This window comes from Zalophus californianus, chromosome 13 (assembly GCF_009762305.2).
Source record: "Zalophus californianus isolate mZalCal1 chromosome 13, mZalCal1.pri.v2, whole genome shotgun sequence".
Classification (NCBI taxonomy): Eukaryota; Metazoa; Chordata; class Mammalia; order Carnivora; family Otariidae; genus Zalophus; species Zalophus californianus.
Window position 1 is genome coordinate 19,491,634 of NC_045607.1, and position 12,013 is coordinate 19,503,646.

At 47.8% G+C, this 12,013-nt stretch overlaps 2 protein-coding genes across 3 annotated transcripts; both read left to right on the forward strand.

The window, feature by feature from the left end:
* Nucleotides 1-529: 529 nt before the first annotated feature.
* On the forward strand, nt 530-4,036 carry TEX53 (testis expressed 53). 2 transcript variants are annotated; one of them, XM_027616117.2, is made up of 4 exons: nt 530-802; nt 2,093-2,262; nt 2,940-3,059; nt 3,705-4,036. In XM_027616117.2, exons 3-4 carry the CDS (start codon nt 2,951-2,953, stop codon nt 3,803-3,805), a joined length of 210 nt encoding a protein of 69 aa, XP_027471918.1. In that variant the 5' UTR covers nt 530-802; nt 2,093-2,262; nt 2,940-2,950; the 3' UTR covers nt 3,806-4,036. The 2 variants fall into 2 exon arrangements, with proteins under 2 accessions (XP_027471918.1, XP_027471919.1); XM_027616118.2 differs by lacking the exon at nt 530-802 and adding an exon at nt 1,868-1,951.
* A 5,198-nt stretch (nt 4,037-9,234) lies between these two features.
* Nucleotides 9,235-11,600, forward strand: LOC113934675 (ubiquitin-conjugating enzyme E2 N-like). The gene has a single exon (XM_027616116.2). It carries the CDS (start codon nt 9,255-9,257, stop codon nt 9,846-9,848), a length of 594 nt encoding a protein of 197 aa, XP_027471917.1. The 5' UTR covers nt 9,235-9,254; the 3' UTR covers nt 9,849-11,600.
* The last annotated feature ends 413 nt before the right edge of the window (nt 11,601-12,013 follow it).

Consider the following 12,013-nt stretch of genomic DNA (forward strand, 5'->3'; position numbering starts at 1 on the left):
TCCAGCTCCAGAAGGCTTCCTGTTGGACCTGGCTGCGTCTTTCTTGGTCTGGTCCAAGTGCTGTGGGTCACTGGACACCTGAGGCTCACAGCCCAAAGGGCATAACCCAAGGGCCCTTTTCTTTGGCTCCTGTCTCCATCTAGAGGTAGGCACCGGGAGTGCAAGTAACTTCGCACCCTCCCTCCACCCAAGCAAGCGTCTCTCCTATATCACCCTCGGCCCTGTGATTAAACACTCACCACGTGGCAGACACTGGGCTAAGCACTTCACATCTTTACACCACCCAATCCTCATACAACATTCTGGGGTAGGTTTTACCATCCCCATTTTACAAATAGGAAAGCTGAGTTTCAGGGAGGCTGAATTGCTCTAAATGACACAGCAGGGTGCAGCAAGAATTACACCCCCCAAGTTATCTCAGTAATAAAACATACACTCTTAACTGCAATACTGCTCTGCCAAGCTTCAAGGAGGCCTGTTTAAAAGCCACCTGCTGTCAACTCTCCGGAGAGGAGGAGACGTTTCTGAACTTCTCTCTGCCCCTGGAAGTGCCAAGGTGAGGCCCTGAACAGCAGAGGTTCGGGTAACAGACAAAACTATGTTAAAATCCCAGCTGCTCCTCTTGGCTGTGAGACCTGAGAGGCACCTTCGTGGGGCTCAGTTCCACCATCTGAAAAGTTAAATGAGCTCAGAGATGTGAAAGACCTGCCCAAGAAGCTCAATGAAGGTCAGTGTCCTAGACACTGTGGCTCTTTCTCTTGCCCTGTTAACATCCAAGACTGAAGTCACTGGGGACAATGAGGTAAGTACAGAATCAGGATGTTTCTATCCATTTCTATGAGCAGGGAGTAAAAGGTCTGTTAGTGGAAGGGAGAGTAGGGATAATAGCGTGTATATTGTCCAACAGTCAGAGAGGGCTTTTGTGTTGACTCGGGTCCCATTGGAAGGGTACCTACTCTGTGCAAAGCCCTGTGCTCAGTGCTGGGGTCCAAAGGGGAATTGGATGCATCCCTGCCTCCTAGAGAGTGGGAATCTCTCGCTCATGTTCACTGCCATATCCCTCACCTCGTGCCTGGCACCCGTATTCCTCAATAAATATATGCGGAACAAATTTTTAGAACCACAGATTGGAGTCTAGTCTCACAACCAAGCAGGCAGTGAAAGTAGTGTCCATTCAACAAATATCTATTGAGCACTTGCTATGGCATCATGCAAAGACAGGCAATGGCCATGACCCAGGAAAGCCGGGGGGTCTGTGGGAGCACTGGAGAGGCCCCCAATTCCTCACGGGTAGAAGAGATGGCTTCCAGGAGGGAGTAGCCCCTGAGCTGAGTCTCCAGTGGGAGGGGTGAGGGAGGTGGGGAGAAGGGCGTGTGCAAAGGCACAGTGGTGACACGCTGAGAGCAAGTTTGGGGCACTGCCGGCAGCTCCTATGGCTGGAGGGCGAGGGGCGAGGCTGGGAGAGAATGAGGCTGGCAGAGCCGGCAGGGCCACAGCACCAAGTAGTTCCAAGTAGTAGAACGGGAGCCACTGAGGGCTCGAGGCAGAGGATGACGATGGGATTGGCGCTGGAGGCAGACCGGCTTGCAGGTGAGCCAGGGACATGCGGGGGAAGCTGTGGTCATGGGGGTCCCAGCGAGGGCAGGGGGTGGAGAGTGACAGGCCATGGAGGAGATATCTATGAGGTAGGATCACAATGCCTTGATGGATGACTGAATGTGGAAGGAAGGGGAGGCAGGGGCCAGGAGGAGAGGGGTGTCCCCTTCTCTGACTCCAGACACAACGTGAATAGTGGGACCTGATCCCAGAATAGGGGACATGGGAGGAGCAAAAATATTTTTTAGGGGGGGATAGGGGAATAAATAGGGAGAATTAAATAGGGGAGATAGGCCTAAATAGAGGGAGAAGGCCTCATGAGAAAAGGTGACATTTACACCAAGCCACGGAGGAGGTGAGGGATGAGTTCCATGGATCTCCAGGGAAGAGCATCCCAGGCCGAATGTGCAGCTGGGACGGAGGGGAGGGGAGGGTGGGAGGAGCCAGCAGGGGAGGGGTGGGTGAAAGTAGTGCTGAGATTATCGATTTTTTACAGGGGAGGCCCAGAGAAGGACTTCGGCTTTGATTCTACATGATACGGCACGGGGAGACTCTGAGCTGAGGTGCGACATGACATGACTTGATATCCTAAGAGGATTTTGCCTTGTTAACACTAATGAAGACCAGGGCAGAAGAAGCAGTCAGGAGGCCATTGCAATGACCCAGGTGAGACAGGGTGGTGGCCAGGAGAGGTGGGAAGCCAGTGCCCAAGGGGGAGGCCCTGGAGTGAACCAAAATGTGCAGGGAGTGAATACAGCCGCCATGATGAAAACTCCCCAGAGTGGGGCTTTGGCCACAGGGAAAGGGAAATGAAAACAGGAGAGGGCCAGAGGCCAAGAAGAGAGAAAGAAGTTTGGGAATAAAACAAGGACGTACGACCTTGGATCATCAGAGCTTGGAAGTATCCTTGGAGAAATGGTGCAGCCAACCCCTGCCTGTTTAATGGGAGCCTAGGCCCAGAGACAGACATGGATAAGCCCAAAGCCACACAGCAAATCAGTGGCAGAGCCAGGACTTGAACCAGCTAAGTTGAGCTGTGTTATCAGCTGATGTGCTGATTCAACAAGGCACCCCTACAGGTAAAGACTGGCAGAGTAGAGGCTCCAAGTCCTTTCCACGGGTAAGACAACTGTGGACAGGAGAGGAAGGCCTGGTCAGATGTAGGCCCACATAGATGGGCCTGGACGTGCTGGCCACAGGGAGCTACAGGAGGTATGGGCGGGGAAGGGGCATGATACCTTGGGAGAGGCTGGCCCTGTGTGACCCAGTGCTTAAATAACAATGGGCTTCTGGGATTGGGGCTGCAGAGCCAGATGCCCCAATGCCCTTTCCTCTTCCCACAGCCCACCAAGACATGGCGTCAAAGATCTTCTGTTGTTGCTGCCCAGCCAGCGAGGGGTCCTCTACCACTGCTGTGTCACGTAGTCCCAGGATATCCCAGCAGCATCAGCCGCGGTCCTTCAGTAGGTCCTGGAGTGGATGTGTGGTAGCTGGCAAGAACCCTGGGGTTCCCTCTCTGGGTTTCGGTCTCCCCAGCCACCCCCCGCTGGGACACATCAGATTTCTTTCAGTCTTTGGGGGGTTTGGGACTAGTTACCCAAGCCCGTAATAGTGCAGCCTAATGATAATTTATTAGACATATTAGTTAAGATCACTGATGTTAGTCCTATATACTAGTTAAATTCTGCCTCAGCCACTTCCTGAACTTGAGCATGTCACTGAACCTCTCTCTCTGAGCTTCAGCATCCTTCTTTACAAACTGGGGATAATGATAGTACATTACCTACCTCTCAGGTTGTTGGGAGGGTGAGATGAGGCAACCTATAGACATGCCTAGAATATGGCTCCACATGGAGAAGGCACTCAGCAGACGCTGAGTGTATGTGTTCTGGTCAGGACCAGCAAAGCTATGCTGATGTAACAAGTAAACTACAAAGTCTCGCTTGCTTAACCCAGTTTGGGGTGTTTTTAGCTCAAGCAAGCAGACCTTTTTTTTTTAAAGCCATCAATAACATGAGCAGTCCCCACGTGGGCTGTGACCAAGACTGTTTATCCATGTGTAATTCAAAGCCTTTACCGAGAATCAACATTTTCCTTCACTCTTTCAGATCTGAACACAGATTCTCGCAAGAATGGTTTCCAAAAGAGATACGCACACCACCCCGCCAACAACTGGATACTGAACGGATGCACTCTTGGGAGGCCCTGAGCATTCTAGTCGGCAGCGCCCATGCTGTGTGGCTGCTCAAGCAGCTCCTCCAGGAGGAAGGGGGCGGTGAGCAGGAGGCTATGAAGATGGATTCAGAAACTCCCCTGGAGGAGGAGAAGATGTCTGAGCCACCCCTGTGCCACCAGCAAGAGTCACGCCAGCCACTGCGGGAGGGGCTGCATCCAATTAAAGTCTCTGGTTGCATCACAGGACGGTGTCCCTCCTTCTTTCCCTTCCCCTGGTCCTGCTTCTGAGATTCCTTTGAATGTGGAGCAATTAGAACCTGGCATCTCTTGTAAAGAAATGTGGTTTAATCATTCTCAAACACTCTCAGTCACTCCTAACCAGCCTAACGAGGAAGTGCGTCGGAGAGGCCGGTGAGTGTAACGGATGGCTCTAAGTGGATGCTGTTAATAAACATCTAGAGCTTGAGGGCACAATTCTCATCTGCTGTGAGACTCCATTTGGGGCTCAGGGCCATCGTGAACAGTGGGGCAGGTTGCACACAACTCTGCAACGATCCAGCAGCCCTAGGGTAATGCAACACACCGCCGGTGCAGAGGTACCGTGATGCTTGTGAAACACAGCGCATACGCTGGAGACCCTGTGTGGCTCCACCTTTAGCCAGTGAACCAGGCACGGGAGCCTATCACCTCAACATAATAGGACAATTTGGGGGGAGTAAAAGAATGGGAAGCATGTGGCAACCAACATGGGGGTTTGGGGAAGGCTTCCTGGAAGAGACAGTTGCTTGAGTTTTCTGGGTGTTGAAAGGGAACTCACCAGGCAAACAGGAGGGGTATGGTATTCCCGAAGGGGGAACGAAATCAACGAAGTTGGAAGACAGAGGCACAACGTGGTATGGGTGTGAAGGTAGCGAACTTCCATGTTTGGAATGACTGAAGTGAAAACTTATAGAAGGCTCTGAAGGTTACACCAAAGGCAGTGGCAGAGCTGAACCCTGAACCCAGGAAGCCTGATTCCAGAGTTGACACTCTTAACCAACCAGTTATGCTGCCCTTCACAATGACGGGAGAGTGACATCCAGTTAATGCTCTTGGCTCCCAAATGGGCTGTGCATTGCCTGCACTTCAAACAGGGAGCTGGGTCCTTGAAATCTTTTTCCTTTGGCAACTGGTGCAATGTTAAGCCTTGTCAGTAGGAGGCACTGGAGACACTTGAGGAAGAAGGGTCTTTCCCTCCTGGTTCCAGTGCACTCATCTTAGCAGGCTCCTGCAGTCCACGCAGTTCCTCCAATCATCTGGTTTTGGCAGTGCACACGGCTTCCCAAGCACCCAGTTCCTGCTGTGCAGAAGCTTCTCCAACATCAAGCTCCTGCAGTGGAGACAACTTTCCAGCACCCAGATCCTGTGTGGTGGTTAGTAGTACTTAGCAGTGAACAGCTTCTCCCAGTGCCCACCAACAAACTGGGAAGTACCTCCATCTCTCTATGATAGCTTTCCCTGGCACCTTCAAGTGCAGATTTCTAGAACATTCTATCAACACAGCAGCTCAGAGATTTCTCTGCATCCAGGAAGCCATAGCTATGCTATGTCCTTCCCTACAAGGTCCAGATTTCATCTGGGGACAGGGTGTGGAGGGAACTTCCCTTGGGGGCTCGCTCTCCACCCAAGGGGTGGTAGCTAGCTGTTCCTTCCATGGGCCCATGGGCTTTTCTATATTCTTTGGCATCTCTTCTTACTTACCAATCCATTATGCAACTTCCCTGTTACACTTAATCATTCTTTCTATCAAACTTCCCATATTCGAATGACCGTGTAGTTTTTGCCTTCTGATGGGACCCCGACTGACACAAACACCTCAGGAGAGGCGGCCAGGGTGGTTAGCCACAAGAGGAGCCCCGGGACGGAGAGGAGAGCCCCGAGTTACAGTAGATTTCTCAGGCAAAGCTGGCCAGTTCCTAACTCAGAAGCATACAGAGAAGAAGGTTCTGGGAAAGGAGGTTCTTGACTTCTGCCACGCAGAGAACTGAGAAGGGAGGTGGGCTTGAGGTCAGGTTGACAACCCACAGAAGATCATTTCACCTTGCGCTAGGTCAAGCTGCAGGAGCCTAGGGGATGTCTAGGGGGCCACCACTTGAAGGAGGTTGGAAATACATAGCTGGAAAGGATAAAAGAACAATGGTTGGAAGGAAGCAAGAGGGCTTGCTAATTGCGTATGCCTTATCAGTTCAGTAGGCTCAAGCACCTCTTCCACTCAGGGGAAGACACCCCGGGAGCGTCGGTCAGGTGGAGAGAAAGTATGTTCCCCTGGGGCCCCTTTGTCCTCCATCCTTCTCTCCTACCAGTTGTCACACTGCACGCCCGGGACCCACCCTCTGACCCAGCTTCTTCTCATCCTATGCATTCCTCCCCACCTGCCATGCAAGGGCCCACCTTCCTTCCCCAGAGAGCCCCCGTGTTCCCGAGGTGCTGGAACGGTGGCCTGCAGCAGGTGCTCCTGAAATGTCACTTCCTGCTCTGATCATTTAGAAGCCTCTCCACAGAGGGATGAGCAATCTATCCCAACCCTACTCTTCTCAGAAGCAAAAGTAAATCCACTCTAAAGGATTATCCAGAGTCTTGTATATCTCTTCAATTGTTCACTTTTTAAAAGGAGTCTAGCACTCAATCAAAAGATACCAAGAACACCAGAAGATAAGAGAGACCAACTGACCGAAAAGCAAAAGAAACGCATCTCACAGAAGAACCAGAAACTGGAGTCAGCAAACATGCACTTTAACATATTGAAGAAAACAGGCGACGAGATGGGTAATTTCATCTGAACACTGTAACCTGTATTAAAAAGTTAATTAAACATCTTAGGACTGGATCCCAGGCGAGCTGAAATGAAGAACTCAATCGAAAGGATTAACCACCTATCGTTAACACAGAGGAAGGCAGGAGGAATGAAGCAGAACGGAGCAGTAGAAAACGTTCAGACTGAATCATGAAGAACCAAAACCATGGGAAATGCAGAGCCATCGAGATGCAGAGAAAAGTTGTTCGACACATGGCATGAGAGCCTCAGAGGGAGATGAGAAAGAACAGGGGAGAAGCTATGATGGAAGAAGCCGTGTCAGGGATCCCGGATGTGTCGGGGAGCCCAAGCAGGAGAAGCTAAAGGAAGCTACACCTGGATGCACACACCACGCCCGCCAAAGCCCCCAGCAGATCAGAACAGCAACAGACAGAGAGCTGACTTTGCAAATGCAAACAAAGCAAGCCAAGGACATCTTCCAAAGTTGATGTGGTCTTGAGTTTTTTTTTGACATCTTCCAAAGTTGGTGTGGTTGTGGGTTGTTTTTTGTTTTTTGGGTTTTTTTTTTTTTTTGACATCTTCCAAAGTTGGTGTGGTCGTGGGGGTTTTTTGACATCTTCCAAATTTTTATTTATTTTTATTTATTTTTATTTTTTTAGAATGAGAGACAGAGCATGAGAGGGAAGAGGGTCAGAGGGAGAAGCAGACCCCCTGCTGAGCAGGTAGCCCGATGCGGGACTCGATCCCGGGACTCCAGGATCATGACCTGAGCCGAAGGCAGTCGCTTAACCAACTGAGCCACCCAGGCGCCCAACATCTTCCAAATTTTTAAAGAAAATAGCTGTAGTGCCCTAGAATTCTTGATGCACCAAAAATATAGAGGCTTTTCGGCAAACAAAAACTCCCATCTGTCAGCCAAGAGTCTGTATGGGTAGGAAAATGCCAAAGGTAGTTCTAAATGTACTGCATACTCTCCTGGACTGAAGAAAAATTCCAAAGGTAGTTCCAGGAAAAGGAGAATAATCATGGATAAATGTGTGGAAATGCAGGAAGAAACAAAAAGAAAAAGGTAACAGATAAAGAGTAATAAAAAGTAAACATGGTGATAAATCTAAGTGCTGGTTATATAATAATGTCTGTTGTGGTTTAAGACAGAGAATTGAGGGGCGCCTGGGTGGCTCAGTTGGGCGTCTGCCTTCAGCTCTGGTCATGATCCCAGGGTCCTGGGATGGAGCCCCGCATCGGGCTCCCTGCTCGGTGGGGACTCTGCTTTTCCCTCTCCTCTGCTCCTCTATCCCTCACCCACTTCTGCTCTCTCTCTCTCTCTCTCTCTCTCTCTCTCAAATAAATAAAATCTTAAAAAAAAAAAAAAAAGCAGAGAATTCTTTTTAATCCCACATGTCCACAGGAAGGGCTCCTTAAATATACAAACACAGACAAATTGAAAGTAAAAGATGAACAAATATATACTGTGTAATTAATCCAAAGAAAGCTAATGTGTCAGACAGAGTAGATTTTAAGGCAATAATCTAATAGAGATAAGGAGGTACATTTCATAAAGATGAAAGGGCCAAGCCATTGGGAGCTTTTACCAATCCTAAATTTGTCTGCATGTGTATGACAACAGAGTGAAACTTGTCAGCAGTGACTAAGAGAGGGCGCCTGGGTGGCTCAGTTGGTTAAGCGACTGCCTTCGGCTCAGGTCATGATCCTGGAGTCCCGGGATTGAGTCCCGCATCGGGCTCCCTGCTCGGCAGGGAGTCTGCTTCTCCCTCTGACCCTCCCCCCATCATGCTCTCTCTCTCTCAAATAAATAAATCTTTTTAAAAAAAAAAAAGTGAACTAAGAGATACGTTCACACAAAAACTTATACGTAATTGTTCTCAGCAGCATTATTCACAGAAGCCAAAAAGTGGAAACCCAGCTGAAGAAGGATAAACAAAATGGGATATATCCATGTAATGGAATATCATTCAGGAATAATAAGGAATTAATAATTAATCATAAGGAAAATGATACATGCTATAACATGGAGGAATCTTGAAAACATTTTGTTACTACTAGAAAAGCTTGACATAAAAGGACATATACTGTATGTTTCCATTTATAGGAAATGTCCAGAAGGGGAAAATCCAGAGATAGAAAGCAGATCAGCAGTTGTCAGGGCTGGGGGGCGGGGGGGGGGGGGGGGGCAGAGCGACTGCTAATGGGTATGGGGTTTTGGGGGGAGGCATGGGGAAGGTGATGAAAATGTTCTAGAATAAAATAGTTGTCATGGGGGCGCCTGGGTGGCTCAGTTGGTTAAGCGACTGCCTTCGGCTCAGGTCATGATCCTGGAGTCCCGGGATCGAGTCCCGCGTTGGGCTCCCTGCTCGGCGGGGAGTCTGCTTCTCCCTCTGACCCTCTTCCCTCTCGTGCTCTCTATCTCTCATTCTCTCTCTCTCAAATAAATAAATAAAAAATCTTAAAAAAAAATAGTTGTCATGGTCATGCAATCCTGTGAATATACTGAAAACCACTGAACTGTATACTTTAAAACGATGAGTTTTGGGGGGCGCCTGGGTGGCTCAGTCAGTTAAGCATCAGACTCTTGGTTTGGGCTCAGATCATGACTTCACGGTCATGAAATCAAGCCCCAAAAGGTTCAGCATGGAGTCTGCTTGGGCTACTTTCCCTCTGCCCCTCACTCATGTGCGTGCACATGCTCTCTCTCTCTTCTGGAAAAAAAAAAATCTTTAAAACAGTGAGTTCTGGGACTTCCACTCGTGCGCGAGGCAAGCGGAGCCAGAGTCGAGACCAGAGGCCGAACTCGGGATCTGACAAGATGGCCGGGCTGCCCCACAGGATTATCAAGGAAACCCAGCGTTTGCTGGCAGAACCAGTTCCTGGCATTAAAGCAGAACCAGATGAGAGCAACGCCCATTATTTTCATGTGGTCATTGCTGGGCCCCAGGATTCCCCCTTCGAGGGAGGGACTTTTAAGCTTGAACTATTCCTACCAGAAGAATACCTGATGGCAGCCCCTAAAGTACATTTCATGACCAAAATTTATCATCCTAATGTAGACAAGTTGGGAAGAATATGTTTAGATATTTTGAAAGCTAAGTGGTCCCCAGCACTGCAGATCCACACAGTTCTGCTATCGATCCAGGCTTTGTTAAGTGCTCCCAATCCAGATGATCCATTAGCAAATGATGTAGCAGAGCAGTGGAAGACCAACGAAGCCCAAGCCATAGAAACAGCTAGAGCATGGACTAGGCTATATGCCATGAATAATATTTAAAATCGATCTGATCATCAAGTTCTCCTGTCCTCCTGTTCTGCCAAGACTTCTTCCTTTTTTGTTTGCATTTAATGGACACAGTCTTAGAAACATTACAGAATAAAAGCCCAGACATCTTCAGTCCTTTGGTGATTAAATGCACATTAGCAAACCTATGTCTTGTCCTGATTCACTGTTGTAAAGCATGAGCGGAGGCTAGAAGTACCATCCGGATTGTTGTGAAACGTTTAAAAGCAGTGGCCCTTCTCTGCTTTTATTCATTTCCCCCATCATGGTTTGAGTACAAAGCACTGTGAATGAAGGTAGTTGTCAGGGTTAGCTGCAGTGGTGTGGGTGTTTTTATTACTTTTTTTGAGGGGGAGAGGTAGTTTTATTTTAACTTTATGGGCTCCTTTCCCCCTTTTTATGGTGATCTAATTGCATTGGTTAAAAGCAGCTAACCAGTTCTTTAGAATATGTTCTCTAGCCAAGTCTAACTTTATTTAGATGCTGTAGATGGACAAGCTTGATTGTTTGAACCAAAATGGGAACATTAAACAAACATCACAGCCCTCACTAATAACATTGTGACTTGCTGTCAAGTGTGGAATCCTTCCTTCAAGAAAAAGCTTGTGACCATTTTGTATGGCTTGTCTGGAAACCTCTGTAAATCTTATGTTTTAGTAAAATATTTTTTGTTATTCTACTTTGCCTTTGTACAGTTTATTTTACTGTGTTTATTTCATTTTCCCAATGTGACAATCGTATTTAAAAATTAAAACTGATGGAACATTCTCTTTTGGTCTTCACCATCTGACAAGTTGATCCGGCAGGAGGTGGAGTCTGCCAGTTTCTTTTCCCTGAGGCAAACTTGTGTTAAGATGTCACTGATCGGAGTATTTATAAGCTGGCCCTGAGCATGCATAAAGCATTGGTATTTGATATTTTTTTTACCTCCTAGAAATTTGAATAAATGTGTTTGTGTTGTCTGATTAGATGATAAGTGTCTTGCCATGATGTTTGAAACTTACTGTACAGGAGAGTCACAGCAAAGCGGCAGTTGTGACTGACTGTGTAGGACTCACATGTTGTGCCACGTTTGTGTCTGGCATTTGGGATATGACCTTTTTCTTAGTTCTTGTCTGGAAACTTCATGTGTAACCACTGGTATGTGCTACTAGGAAACACCAATCTGATAATCATTTGGGGTTGCTGAGCCGTTTATGAGGCTTCCTTATAGACCTGATGAGCAGATCTCAAGCAGCCAGCTTGCGTTTAAGTGTCATCTGAAAGGTTTCTTCCTTTGAGAGTATCAGATCCTCAGTTAATGACTCTTTCATCCTTCAGTATTTGCTGTGGGAGCTCCTATTGTTTGATATTCAGTAATTTTTTTTCTGCATTGACAGAGTTCCTCCCCTCAAAAAACCGTTCTTTCCCACCCTTCTCCATATCAAATTCCCTATCCTTGTTCTTTTTAAGTCATCAGTGTAGCCAGTCCTGAGTATGTAAATGTTAACCCGCAGGTTGGAACCTTTGTCTCTCGCAATTTAAGGTAATGGATATTGTAGCCCGTCTGAATTTCCCCCACTCTTGATTCTCATAACTTCTGGAGTTTCTTCAGAATGTGGTGTATTTTACTGTGCTCCTATGTAAGATGAAGAATTATCTATTAAAATTACATTTTCAACATAAAAAAACAGTGAGTTTTATGCTATGTGAATTACATCCATCTCAATTTTTTAAAACAATGTAAAAAAAAAAAAAATGTGTCAGAAGTAAAAGGCAAGGGGCGCCTGCCTGGGTGGCTCAGTCATTAAGCGTCTGCCTTTGGCTCAGGTCGTGATCCCAGGGTCCTGGGATCGAGCCCCACATCGGGCTCCCTGCTCCGTGGGAAGCCTGCTTCTCCCTCTCCCACTCCCCCTGCTTGTGTTCCTCTCTCGTTGTGTCTCTCTCTGCCAAATAAATTTTTAAAAAGAAGAAAAAGAAGAAGTAAAAGGCAAAACAGAAAATCGACAATCGTACTTGGAGATTTTCCTCCCTCAGTCACTGATAGCACAAACAACCTGAAATGGGTAAGGATGCGGATTTGAGCAACGCAGGTCTGAACGGGCACTAACAGACACGGGGAGCCAACAGCATGCAGCAGCGGCACAGAAATTCGGTCGCTGATGGAGCCCTGACTTTGG

Coding starts and splice junctions, on each gene's coding strand:
- TEX53 (XM_027616117.2), top strand. CDS start 2,951: ATGGCGTCAAAGATCTTCTGTTGTTGCTGCCCAGCCAGCGAGGGGTCC. Junction 3,060..3,704: donor GCATCAGCCGCGGTCCTTCA/GTAGGTCCTGGA, acceptor TCACTCTTTCAG/ATCTGAACACAGATTCTCGC.
- LOC113934675 (XM_027616116.2), top strand. CDS start 9,255: ATGTGCGTGCACATGCTCTCTCTCTCTTCTGGAAAAAAAAAAATCTTT.